General features: G+C 36.9%; 1 protein-coding gene across 1 annotated transcript; it reads left to right on the top strand.

The window, feature by feature from the left end:
- The first annotated feature begins 426 nt into the window (after window positions 1-426).
- On the top strand, window positions 427-5,783 carry LOC141653839 (uncharacterized). Its single transcript, XM_074461703.1, has 7 exons — window positions 427-675; window positions 2,392-2,524; window positions 3,620-3,708; window positions 3,945-4,023; window positions 4,097-4,206; window positions 5,198-5,262; window positions 5,543-5,783. The coding sequence occupies exons 1-7, from the start codon at window positions 556-558 to the stop codon at window positions 5,634-5,636; spliced, it is 690 nt and encodes a 229-aa protein (XP_074317804.1). The 5' UTR covers window positions 427-555; the 3' UTR covers window positions 5,637-5,783.
- Window positions 5,784-14,565: the final 8,782 nt, after the last annotated feature.

Consider the following 14,565-nt stretch of genomic DNA (forward strand, 5'->3'; position numbering starts at 1 on the left):
TCGGGTTCCTCAAATTGAGCCAACTTTTTACATTTGTATTCAGAAAAATCACACCCAAAACTAAAAGTAGACTATATATTATGGAGAAAAAGGATTGTACACCGGATGTACTACATCATACTTAATGACTTTTTGAGTTTTTGTGTATTTTTTTCGAGTACTATAGAGTATAAATTATATTTTAGGTTTATGATGTCAAAAATCAAATTTTTTTGAGCTTATATATAATTTTTTTTAGTTATAATGTAATTTTTTGAGATTAAAGTTTAAGTAAATAAACTCAAAAACTTCAAAATAAAACTCAAAAATTTTAGATTAAAACTCAAAAACTTTATCGTAATGCTCAAAAACTATACCATCTGATATACTACATCAAATGTATAATCCACTTACTGTATTATCATGGGTAGATTAGTAAAACTTGTCAAAAAATAAAGGGTAAAATAAACAACTTTTCCTCATTGCTATGGGAATTGAGTTTGGGTTATAACATGAACTCATGAACCCCTCATAAAAACTCAAATCAAATTTACAATCTTGAATTAAAATTGGAAGATGGATGAGATTGAAGTTGATGAAGCAAGTAATATAGCACCCTTAAATTCCGTTAAAGTCATTCTCAAGACTGTTGGCCCTTCTCGTCCTACTCATCTCAGAGTCCCTTCTCACATTAAGGTACTAATCATATATCTCTCTCTTAATTGTTCCATCTAATTAAGCTTTAATCTTTCTGGGTTTTCCCTTAATTTTGTTTTAACCCTTTTTTTTAATTGGTGGGTTTTTATCTATTTATTGTTTGGGTGTGAATGTTTGATCAAATTTGTACTTGGTGCTCTAATTTTGAATTGTTTTTTAGTTGTATGTGTGATTTCGTTGAGGGAAGTAGATAATTTGATTCGACGTGTACTACCTCGGTCCGAATTTTTTTTGCTTACCTTTGATTAAAATACCCGTCACAAAGAATAGGAAAGGTAAACGAATGATTGGACGGAGGGAGTATTGTAGTTGTGTGCCTTTGATCATGTGTGCATGAAGAAGTTGTTTAAGGTGTTGCATGGCAAGTTATACCCTTGTATAGTTGTATAGATTCTCTTGTGCTGGTATTAATTGTTAAGATGTGTAATTTTGAGTCAATGTTTGGGAAGCGTGGCAATGATTCGAGCTTTATTGCGGCATATGAGAAGGGACGGTGATTTCTAAACTGAATATTGGGGTAGGTTATAAGGGAGTCGTACAATTCTTTTTCCATGCCAAATGTAACACTTGTAAGCAATTGCGAGATTGAGGACTTCAAAGCAACTAGCTTCGTTGCTTATACACTGATATAACATACCCTGTAAATTTTTGTGTATGGTTTGTTACTGGAAAGATTTTTTCTGTGATAGAAGTAGATAACTAAGATTGTAGTTGTATCAGCTGTGGAGAACTGGAGACGTGTGTAATTCCATGTTGTGTGATTTTCAAGGTGTTGAAGAAAGTTGATGACTTTTTGCTTGATGATAATTCCTCAATGGGATAAACGTGGTGGTCCTGTCTTGTTTCACTCTGAATAAAGAGGATTTATCCCATTAGAGGAATACGGAGTAATTTCTTAGCAGATATTAAGGATTAGGGAATTGATGTTAGAAAGGAGAGGTTGGAGGACTTTCATCTTAATTTGGAGGTAATGCATCATCCTACAAGAGGGGTAGGAATGGTATAAAGTTTTGGATAGTGACATGGCATAACGTTTGCTTTGTAAAGATTACGAAGACTACATAGAGTCCGCTACTGCATTTGAGGCATTAATAGATATTTCAACGTACCTAATATTCTATTCTATTAATACCTATGTGGAAATGATGGATGTGTCTACTGATTTTGTGATTATGGTTGGAAAAGATATACAAAGCCACACGTTACACTTTTATTTCTGCTTGGTGATACTTTTGAGGATTGAGAAACCGCTAGTTAATCTTGAAGTTTATATATGGCCAATATATCAAAGCCATGAGTAAAAGATTTTTGACTTACAAGTTATCACCATCTTCAACTGTTTAAGTAGAGCTGCTTTGTTTCTCCTAGAAATATTCAAATTGTCACATGTTGGCTTTCATTTTTAAAGTGAGTGAAGTGCTTTGTTTTTCTATGCTGGCTCTCATTTTCAAAGTGAGTGCACTAGGTTTTTTTTCTTGTACCAGAAGTGACTATAGTATATCAATCAAGTACTTCAAGATCTTGTTAAGGAGTAGAGATACGGAGTACTTGCTAGTAGCTAAAGTCAGTCTCTGTATTTTCCAGAATGATTGATCACTAAATTTGACGCCTTTTTCTTGTTTAAAACTTTTGCCTCTTTTTTAAGGGAGGTAGGTAATGATATTTGACTTGATTTTAATTGTTGATCTGCATAAGGTACGAGATTTCAGAAAATTAGTCGCGGAAGGTGAACGTTTACCTACTGAGAGCGTAAGGCTTATTTTACGGGGAAAAGCATTGCATGATAGAAAAAATGGAGAAGATGTGGACATCCAACTTGCTGATGGTGGTATGGATTTTAATTTTCATAATACAACAAAACCATGGCACCATTCTTTTTCTGTCCTATAAATAGGGTATGGAGAGGGGTGATAAAGAGCCGCGTCTCGCTCGAGCCTAGGGCTGCTCAGTCCGAGATTGACAAGCTCGGAGATCTTCTCGGCTCGAGCTCGACATTAGAAGTGGAAGTGTGCCTCGAGCTTGGAGCTTGGGCGCTTGGCTCATGGCTCGATATTGGCTTGACTCATGGCTCGCGGCTCGAGATCGCCTTGACTCAAATTTTTGTTTAGATTATTGTATTTTCACATATTAAATGTGAAGTAAATCAACGCGTTACAGACATGTCTTATGCTAATTATGCGGGAATAGAAAAATTAAACTACAAATTTTAAATGGTCAAATGCCACAATACAAATTTGCTATGTTTTAATGAGGCAATACGTGGTGAATTTTTAAAAAATATATAGCTGTTCGCAAGCATTTCGGGGCTTGACTTGCAAAGGGCCCGAGCCAAGCTCACACAAGCCGAGCCTTGACTGAGCTTTGATCGAGTCGAACTCGAGGTGCTCGCAAACTGTCTCGTCTCATTATCAACCCTAGGTATGGTAGGTATGGATCAGTTGTTCTATGGTTCAATCCTTAGTTTTCCAAATGCAAATATTCATACTACGGAGTATCAAGAATACTAGAATAGTACATGTCCAGCATATGGACAGAATCACAGATTGGTCAGGTTTTCAACCATAAAAAAATTATTGATGCCTCTCTGTCTGTCTGTTCCAGTGAGTGCTTAGTATTTCATCTTTTGATGTCAAATTACTTGGTTTGTACAACAAAAAATTGGACATTGTGGAATCTATAATGGATACTGTCTATATTTCAATCTACCGGTCTTCTTGTCACTTGAACTTCCCTTTTTCTAGTTCATGTCTTTGATCTTTCTGGGTTTGGCTGAAAACTATTACTCCTGTCTGTTGAGTTGTCGTGGACAATGAACTTTAACTACAATCAATGATAGACATGAATTTTATTTAACTTGTCAGTTGGTCGTTCTCCATCTTACAGAGTACTGAATTACTGATATACAGTACCATTATTTTTTCAGATTCCTTCATTGTAGCAGTCAGGCCTAAGGCACCACCAAAGCATGTTAGAGCTGGATATGATGATGAGGAAGAGGATGAGGATGATCTGGTTAGAATTCGATGAATACTATTTCTATTTTCAGTGAGTCTTGTATGAGACGGTCCCAGATGAGACCAACCCAAATTCTTGTGTTTTTCTCATTTAACTATGAGGCTAATGGGTTGGTCTCAGAAATAAAATTGTCTCATCAAGTTATTGAGTTCATTTTTAATTTTACTAAAACAACTTTTGTTGCCTCTCGTTGACTTGGTTGCTTCTTGCTTGTTGAGTTGTTGGGAGTATAGAAATTTCAGCTTCCAGAGTCCGCAAGTCGATGGAAGTGGAGGCTCTTTTGCATTTTGCACGATAAGTTGAAACTTCCTGGTGAGTACCTAAGTTGAATCCTATGTAGCTTACTCTACTGGTATGCTGATGTGCACTTATGTTTCATTCGTAGATATCGTTTTGATCGCAATTTTCTCTCTCAGCTTAAAGGCATGGGTCTTTATCATCCTGTGGTTTTTGTTGGCTCCTGTTGCACACAAATGGGAATTGGGACCTTTATATGTAAGTTTAATGACTCAATAATCCATGTTGTTATTTGTCTTATAGACTTATGGTGCTGCTATGTGAATTTGTGGTTGATGAATGTCAAAACCTTAGTTTAAAAGGTGTAGGGCGCACCGAGGCATATGACGCGAAGCTAAAGCTGCGTCTCATGCACAAGAGATGCACCGTTTTTGCTAACAAAATTGTTTTTTCAACTTAAATATTGTGCAACAATATCCTTTTTTAAACTTCAACGAGGGCTAACATGTTAGATAAGGATAACATGGCAAAAGGAAGGAAAGAATAAAAGAATTAGAAGCAAAAATATGGAATTTTCATAGCATCGTGATTTGCTTGCTGCAATTTATGCAAGACACGTACAAAAGGTGGCTCGAGGTGTTCCGGTGTACCTCACCCAGGCTTGAGCTCAAGTGATCCTGAGGCACTTTATGAAACTAAGGTGCAAACTGAGTCAACCAGTGTTTGCTTGATCACAAATACTTGTAACGAGATGGTCTCACTCGATTATTATTGTGCGACTGATCTATTTAATCTAATAATTATCAATTAAGATACCGTCTTTTTAATGGATAATTGGCTTTATCTCACACTTGCTCTTAAATGATTGTGGAAGCGTACGTTTTATTATACTATTTCCTTTTTTTCGCAGTCAAACAAGATGTTTCTACTTTCTTTCACTATACTATTTTGTGGGAATGTGATTGGGATGACCTAATTAGGTGACAAAACCCAGTTTTCTGTAATAATCTTCTATTATATTCAGTTTTGGCTTTCAAAAAAAACCAAAAAAAACAGGGAAACAGTTTGAAAATACTTGCTATCAGTCAGGAAACCTTGCCATAGTAGAAAATTCGTTCATAGATCCAGATTTGGCACTTCATGAATTTAAGAGATTATATAATAATTGCTATAACGCTATATTCTCCCCTTTTGTTTCCCGGGTTATATGGGCACTATACTAACGAGATTAACTTTTGTTATGGTACAGATACTTGCAACTGGATTTGCTACCATCTTTTTAAATCTTGGACATCGCCAAGCAGGTGAACTAAGGTAGGATCTGATTAGACATCTCTAATATCTTTCTTGTGTTAGTTACGTTCATACATGGCAAAAACCACCAAATTTTTTATCTTCCATTGCCTCTGAAGTCTGAACTCATTGTTTAATATGGAGTGCTACAACAAAATTACGCCAATGTCTCCGATTATTGGGTATTGTCGAAAGCTTGTGGCAAAAGAAATTGAAATTTGTTATACACTTATACTTATAAGCTTTTTCCCCCTTCTAATTTTTGGTTTTCATATTCTAATCTCCTGTTGCTAAAATGCAGTGCATATTCTATCTTCAACGAGGATTTCAGAGAGCTTCCTGGAACCTTCAATGCAGATCGCGTGGATAGAGACATCCGAACAGGTCAGATGTGATGACATTTTCGAGCTAATATTCGTAAACTAGCCTTGAAGCACGCATATATGCCATATTGTATGAATATCTTCAAGGAGTAACTTTGTTCCAATTTTCAACACACAATCCCAGTTTCTTTCAAAAGAGGAATTTTACTTTTGTCGAAACCTTGTTGTGCATCCTTTGTTAAAGTTTAATGATATTTTTTTTTGACTTGTTGAATTCTACACCTGAGTTCACAAGTCCATTAAACCCTTAACTAAATGAGGAAAACATTAGGATGTAAGTTCTTGTACAAGATTCTCTGCCGCCAGTTTCTGTTCATTTTTTCTCCTCCGATTCCAATGTTGTAAAGGTGTTACACATGCCCTTTATTGAGGCAGCAAGTATTCTTCCCTTGTGTTAGTCTTGTATATGGCGGTTTTACATTAATATAGTTGTAAAACAGATCCAAACACAACCCTATTAGTGGGTAACAATGGTTACTAAAATATCCCGTTTTACGATAAATTTGTGTAGAACCGCCTTACACAAGTAATTTGTGTCTTCCCTTGGATGAAGTCATCAAAATTAACACTTTTCTTTGGTGTTGCTTTGTGACCGTGAGGTCACGGGTTCAAGTCCTTGGAGCGGCCTCTTGCCGACATGACAAGGGAAGGCTTGCCCCAATTACACCATTGTGGTGGGACCCTTCCCCGGACCCTCGCCTAGCGAGGACTCCATCGTGCACTAGGCTGCCCTTTTATGTCTTCGTCTCTTCATAATTAACAAATATATGCGTGGTTGTTGACGGGATAGTTTTGCTGGCCCGTGTCTTTTGGATAGAAGACGAAATGTAATGACGATGGGCTTTCATTCCCATTATGAGAACCGGTTGTCGGCTTGTCTCACTCTAACCAGGTTATTTCGCCATGTATTTAGTTGATGGCGCTTCAAAACATTGACGTGATAATCTTGTATACATCTAACAATACTATGCTGAGTCCTTCTTACTGTGATGTTAGGCCCATGGCTGAGTAAATACCAGTACAAAATCTCAATAGAAAGCCCTTTTGTTGATGAGTTGGTCTCCCTTAAGATGAGCCATTTTCGTCTGAAATACTAAGACGAGGTTTTGAGATCATTTTATCACCGTGGCCACTTTTGGAAAAAAAGATACCAAGTAGCTATAATACTAGCTGAACCATTGTTACATTTGACTAAAAAATGGTCGCAAAATTCCGTCTTATTATTTCAGGCGAAAATGGTCCGTCTGAAACAAGAATTTGCGGTTGTTGATAGGTTGATACACAGGAAAAGGGGAGGGAAATAAAGCGAAATGATATCCTTTGTCTAGTTAGCATCGTAAAGATAGAGGGATTTGATGAGAAGCGAAATTAGATGTCTATATTCCCTCATCGGCAAATTTAAATTTCCTTCATTCCCCCTCATCACCCTCATCCGTTCCCCTTCCTTCATTCCCCTCCGCTTCATGTCCCTCCTCTTTACCTATTCAAAGTCCAAACAAAACTTGAATACAAATTTGGAGGAAAACCCTCTTTTGCTAAGGTCTCCTTCCTTCCTCATCATCATCCTCTCCTCCCCTTTCCTTATCTCTATGCATCTTATAGCTAAGGGTGAGCATGACATGAATAAGTTTGACATTATTTTTCATTAAATCACCATGTAAATATAAGGTGGTATTTTGACTATATTTTTGTTTCTTGAAAATGTAATTTTGTGAATTTTTTTTTGTAACATGGGAGTTAAATCTTTTAGTATCAATTATTTAGCATACTTGTGAAAAAAATTTAAAATTTCGACCTTTAAATGTCAAAAATAGAAAACTAACATATGCCGACAGCGATAACTATCCTCTAAGACTGTTGTATAATGTATAAGGGTTTTATAATATTTTTGACATCTTATTGAAGGATATTAATCATCGAGGTAAAAATTATTCCATATAAGTCTGTTGTATAACGATTTTACTCGATAATTTGTGCGAAGTTGGAATTGGAGTATAGCACATAGGTAAGTGAGGAGTGACGAGTTGTTGAAAAGAGGAAAGGTATAAATAGCAGTTAAATATGTTGGGAGGGTTTGGAAGTATCTTCACCAACTACGTCTTGGTTAAAGAGTGCGACAAGATTTTTGATCAGTTGACCAAAACCAACTTGTTTAACCAACATCAGTTAGTCTTGCTGAAGACGGGTCGGAGCAAGTGACGGATAATGCCACTCACAAAACGGATAGGGGGGACAAGGTGGGGCACCCCCATGTGCTTTACTCTCTCCTCTATTTGGGTCATTTGTGAGAGGAAATGGTATCCGTCACTCCAAAGTGATGGATACGTGCCGTCTTCAATGAGATTTTGTGAACTAACATAGACCTCGGATCTTAATCACCTTAATCGTACGTAGTAATACTCAATTTTATGGATTCTATATTTGGTCTTTTATTCTTTCATCTTATGCAAGTTGATTATTTTAATGTTATAGACAAACGTTGAAGACTGGCATGCTACAACCCTTCGCAAACAAAATACACATATTACACAAATTATAGAATAATATCATGTCATAGTTCGAGACGTCTTTTTATAACCCTGTTCTTTTCAGCTGAAAAGAGTTGAATGGATTTGAACTGAAGTAAGAGTTCATTTGTGAAGAGATTAGCTGAATTGAACTAAATAAATCTAAACTGCACTGAATAGAGCTGAACTGATATAAAATGAGATGAAGTTAAGTTTAAAAGAACATGACCTATTTGTAGTTATTCTTATTGGATAACAAATGAACAATAATGTCATATGGATCATCAAATTACTTATCAAAATAAAGGTAAACAAATGGATGATAGTATGAGATACCCAAAAGAAAGAAAGTAAACAAATGTTTAAGACGGAGACATTAATATATTAAGCCCTTTTATTAAAGGGTAAGGTTGAATAAAAACTAAGGTTGAGAAAATCAAATGTAAAAAAAAGCAGTCCGTCTCATTGAAGACGACCATTATCTGTCACAAGCTGGAGACGGATAGTGGATTTCTCACAAAATGCAAGTGGGAAGGTAAGTGGGGGTATTCATTTCCCCCACTTGCACAGTTGCATTATCCATCTGCATTTTGTGAGAGAGACACTATCCGTCTTCAGTTTGTAACGGATAGTGTCCGTCTTCAATGGGAATTTGTGAAAAAAATGTGAGACGTCATGGATAAGAGGGCCAAGTAAGTGGAGTCCATTATGGAGAGACAAGTTCCTAATAATGGTCTGGATCGGATCTTAATAATATCTAACGGTTCTAAATTTACGCATAAAAATAAAAGAAAATTAGAATAAAAGGAAAAATTATTATTTAAAGAGATTGTGAAAAGAAATGGAGAGAATAAGGTAGGTGGTAAGGTGAGATTGCTGAGATAGAGAGAGGCATTGAGTAGAGGGTGAGACAAAGGGCAGAGTTGGACAACCAGTTCCAAACGGCACGGTACAATGCGTATTTGTCATTCATTAGTCAACGCATATTATCCAGTTTAATATTATAATATTAATTTTAATTAATGGCTTATTATTGTATGCTTAACAATGATTCTAGTTTGAAAACTACGTCGCATTTCAAGATAAAAGAAAGGAAGGAGTTCACCTACTCACATTCATTCTCATACTTATTGCCTGTCTGTTTTCTACTTCATCTTTCAATCCACGTTTTTTTGTCAATTCTTCGTTAATATTCTATATTCCCTCTCTATCAAACAATAGTTATTTATTGTTTTTGGCACAAAAATTAAATAAATAAGTATGGGTGAATTTGGATTACACAAATCACTTAACTCCACATGGAAAATGACCCACAAATGGTTACTAAAAATGAAAATAGATAACTATTCAATGATACACCCCAAAATAGAAATAGATAAATATTAATCGGGACGGAGGGAGTACTATATATTGGGTGTGTTTGTGATATACGGAGTGATTATATTCGAATGGGTCTTAGGTAAAACAGTTAGTCTTGCTGAAGACGGGTCGGAGCAAGTGACGGGTAATGTCACTCACAAAACGAATAGGGGGGACAAGATGGGGCACCCCCATGTGCTTCCCTCTCTCCTCTATTTGGGTCATTTGTGAGAGAAAATGGTATCCGTCACTCCAAAGTGACGGATACGTGCCATTACAAATGAGATTTTGTGTAGGTAAAATTGTCAAATATGAGTGTTTTGTTAAGTTATTACTCGTATTACCTTTTGAATTAGGTTAGATCATTATAAGGTCCGATCGAAATAACCTTTAGACGAGGAAGAGACAAATAAATGAGGATAATATGTTGACATGTTAGATGAAATTAGATTCAGGTCAAACTATTTACGAAAATTTTACCAAATCCTCCTGATATCACAATTGGATGAACAATTTAATGATACGCTAATATCGGGTGCTTTTATTTTGTTCATAAGCGCTATATTATGAAAAATTCTATTTTAACGGTTGAAGTTGATACTCTCATGGGAAGTACATGGGGAAGATTACAGAAAATAAGCCCTTCTTTCCATAATCCTTGTTCCTTTCATGATCGCAACGATTTCCAGTTGTTCAGCCATTCCTCCAACGTATAAGGTATATTTTCCTTCCATGATTTACACCACACAGCAACCCTTAAAAGCAATTTATCCATCATGGAGGGCCAGCAAGACATCTTGTTCTCAAAAATAGCTTCATTTTCACCTCCCATATAATCGTCACTATAACAATGAAAAATGCTTCCCAGAGTCGTTTCTCAAATCCAACAAAATGAGAGTTATTCCACACAAGAAAAGCATCATCAATCTCCAAGGGACAAATTCAAGCCACCCCCCACACATCACAAGTATCAGTCCATAGTTGCCACGAGAATTTACAATGCAAGAATAGGTGATAGACGGTCTCCAAGCACTCACCAAAAATACATTTACTTTCATCCCAATTCATTACTTTCCACTTCAGTATTCTATCTCTTGTGTTTACCCTTTTCCACATTATTGCCCATAAAAGTATTTCATACCTTGGTGGTGCGAGTCTTTTCCAAACTTGGTTGAACCAAATCCTTTGATCGAGTGAGCTATACTTCAATTTGTAGTAGGCATCGACGAAAGACTTAACTGTGTAGTAACCTGACTTCTCAAAGCACCAGAATTGTCTATCGTCTTTATCTCTTACAGGTTTGAAGCCGTCAATAATTAAATTAGTTGGTCAACCAGTAGCAATTCCCATTGAAATAGTCCTCTTCTCCATTGCAGTTGCCAAACCCATTCGTCTCCTTGCCAAGTACCCATGTCAGCCACCTTGTTGTTTTTCTGAACTCAAACACTAAAGAGTCTGGGAAATCCTTCTTTAAGTGTTACATTTTCAATCCAGAGATTCTCCCAAAATTTGATTATATTCCCTCGCCCGACTTGTAATTTAATACCTTGTTTTGTGACTTGTTCAATGTGCAGATTCCAGTCACTAGTAGAGCATATAGACTTCCATAATCCATATTTAGCAACTTTACCATCACTTCTAAACACTCCCTCTGGTTTGAGCTCATGTATTGAACAAATAATTCTTTTCCAAAGTGACTCGTGTTACATTGAAAAATGCCACCACCACTTAAAGAGCATGCTTGCATTTTTTATCTGCAAATCCGCCACACCTAAACCTCCCATTGTCTTTGGCCTTTGAATAATACTTCAGTTAATCAGATGGACAACCTTCTTCTCATTACTGCTTCCCCAATAAAACCGTCTCTGTAAATTGATAATTTTCTTCAAGACTCCTTTAGGTATCTGAAAAATGGATAAATAAAAGAGGGGAAGAGAGTTCAAAACAGATTTAATTAGAACCAATCTTCCCGCTTTTGAGATTAACCCAACTTTCCAACTTGCGTGTCTTACTTTCACCTTTTCCACCACAAAATGCCAAGTTGACAGTTTATTTGGATTACAACCTAAAGGAATACCCAAGTATTTCACTGGTAACTGGACTAACTAGCATCCCAATTTCAAAGCATTTGCCTCACCTCATTGATGACTCTTCCCTAAAACGATAAGAGCAGATTTCTTGAAATTAATAGTCAGCCCAGAAAATTGTTGAAAGATGCCAAGTAATCTCTCAATGTTCGTAAGGACTTGAGATTTGGCTGGGCAGAAGATAAGAGTATCATCAGCAAATTGTAAGTGGGTTAATACGACCTTCTCCTTACCCACTTCCAAACCTTGGATGAGTCCCATACGAATGCCTTTAAGCATAACTTGGTTGAAAGCTTCAGTCACTAGCAGAAAAAGAAAAAGTGAAATGGGATCACCTTGCCTAAGGCCCCTTTCCATTTTGAAGGATCTAATTGGAGTGCCGTTAATAAGAATGAAAATAGATGCAGTAGATAAGCACATGTAGATCCAATTTCTCCATTTAGAGCCAAACCCCATGACTTTGAGTATATAAATAATCAACTCCCACCTAACTGAGTCCTAGGCCTTGTGGAAGTCCAGTTTGAGTAAACCCCAGCTTTTTTACTCTTTCTGAGCCAGTGCACCACCTCGTTTGCAATTAGTGCTCCATCTAGTATTTTTCGACTATGAATGAAGGCTTACTGTCGTATATCAGGATAACTATTTACTCTATTTCGTCCGGTCATTTGTTTATCTTTGACGCAAAAGACCAAGGAAAGAGGATGGAACCAAGGAAAGGGTGGTGCTCATTCAGAATGAGTTTTACTCTTTCATGGACAGAAATGACCATTTTACCCTTTTTTTTTTTTTTTTTTTTTTTTTGCAAAAGAGGTATCATTTCATTCATGAAAAATAAAACTACAAGGTATTTTGCAAAACTATCCTCTAGACTAAGAAGCCACTAGGTACTTAGTCTATCTACAATACGACTATATGATTTATGCGTCTTTCACATAAACATCCTGACACAAACCAAATATTTAACTCGATCAAGACAAGCGTCAATACTAGAATGCCTGTTACAGAAAATCCTAGCATTACGCTCTCCCCATATCTGATAGACAGCAGCAGCAACAGTAACTTGAAACCAGGCGTGCTCCCATCTACAATGCTTTCCTTTAGCTCCAGAATTCTCCAAAATGGTAATCAAACTATAACCCAAGTTGGCATAGCTCATCCATTGAATCAGCTTATCCCAAACTGCAGCAGAGTAAGAACATTTGAAGAAAAGATGCTCATGACTCTCAAGCCCATTCTGACAAAGATAACACCTATTTGCCATCTGAATGCCCCTAGTTTGAAGTTTATCAACAGTGGCTAGATGCTGTTGAACAGCAAAAGAACAAATTATCCTATGAGTAGGCATAATTCGGTTATGCATTAGAGATTTTGTCCAATCACTAATAGTAGAGACATTTCACAAGTATCCATAAGCTGAAGCAATACTGAACTTAGTTCCACATTTCCAGCTCTGCAAAAGGCCTGTGGCAGCCTGCATAGTGCCAGCCAGGGATATAAGTCTATCTCTGACCCGAAGAATACCTTTAAAACTTGCAGACTATCCTTGCCCTGCACATGCCAGATATCTTCTGTGGTTAAAACATAATGCTAATACCAGGTGGCCCAAACACCTGAATTTGGATGAGAGAGCAAAAACAGCCATTTACAAAGCAAAACAACATTCCAGGTTTCTAAATCTTTGACATTAAAGCCACCAGCATCCCAAGGCTTAAAAATATCCTTCCATTTTCTGAAGACCATTTTCCTTTCTCTAGAAGAATGCCCCCAAAAATACCTTTTGCAAGACTGATTAAGTTTCTTAATAATCTCTTTGGGGCGAAGAATACTTGAGCACCAGAAGGTCTCAATGCCAAACACAACAGAATTCAGGAGTTGAACCCTACCAGCATAAGTAAGTAAAAGGGAGGACCAGTGCTGAATGGCATGATGAATCTTCAAAATAAGAGCATCAAACATGTTCAGAGTGATCCTGGAAGTAGACAAAGGAATGCCTAAGTATCGAAAAGGGAACTGTCCTTCAGAGAAGCCAGTGACAGCAAAAACGGTGGTTTTGATATCAGGGTGAACTCCTCCAAAATAAATGTTAGTTTTTTCTACATTAGCATAGAGACCAGAGAAAGCAGCAAATTGATGGAGCATTTGTTGGACAGCTTGAACAGAAGGGACATCCCCTCTAGTGAAGACCATAAGATCATCAGCAAAGATGAGATGAGTCAAATTGATTCTGCTACACTTAGGATGATGAGAGACATTAGGAAGGGTGCAAAGAGTTCTAAGATACCTGGAAAGAATTTTCATCCCCAAAACAAAAAGATAGGAAGAAAGGGGGTCTCCTTGTCTAAGCCCACTTTTACTAGGAAAGAAACCTGAAATTTGTCCATTCAATTTCAAAGAATACCAAGGACTAGTAATGCATCCCAGGACCCAATCAGCAAATTTCTGAGGAAAACCAAAGCCTTTGAGCATATTAGCAATAAAATTCCATTAAAAAGAATCAAATGCTTTCCTGATATCAACTTTAATCAAACACCTAGGAGAGATATTACTCATATTGTACCCTTTAACTAAAGTCTGGGAAAGCATAATGTTTTCAAAAATATTTCTATGTTTGACAAAAGCTGCCTGCTCAGGTCCAACAAGGGAAGGAAGGACACTTTGAATCCTATTGGCCAGGATTTTGCTTACTGTCTTATAGAAAAAGATACTGCAGAGATAGGCTTATAATCGATGATGTGAGTTAGGGGGTAGCTTTCTTAGGAATCAGATAAATAAGGGTGAATTTGCCTGTTTAGACATGTGATTAGAATGAAAGAAATTAGCCACAGCCTTACAGAAATCCTGAGCAATAATTGGCCAAGCTGATTTAAAGAAGCCAGCCGAAAAACCATCCAAGCCAGGACTACTATTTGAGTCCATTCCAAACACTACATCACGAATTTCCTTAGCAGTGATGTCCTTGGTCAAATCATTACCCCCCTATCAGAGGTG

This window comes from Silene latifolia, chromosome 4 (assembly GCF_048544455.1).
Source record: "Silene latifolia isolate original U9 population chromosome 4, ASM4854445v1, whole genome shotgun sequence".
NCBI classification, from domain to species: domain Eukaryota; kingdom Viridiplantae; phylum Streptophyta; class Magnoliopsida; order Caryophyllales; family Caryophyllaceae; genus Silene; species Silene latifolia.

Bases quoted from the DNA above. Each gene is read 5' to 3' on its own strand.
- LOC141653839 (XM_074461703.1), top strand. From the start codon at position 556: ATGGATGAGATTGAAGTTGATGAAGCAAGTAATATAGCACCCTTAAAT. The intron at 3,709-3,944 runs GTTAGAATTCGA...TTGGGAGTATAG, and splicing joins AAGAGGATGAGGATGATCTG to AAATTTCAGCTTCCAGAGTC. The intron at 4,207-5,197 runs GTAAGTTTAATG...GTTATGGTACAG, and splicing joins GGGAATTGGGACCTTTATAT to ATACTTGCAACTGGATTTGC.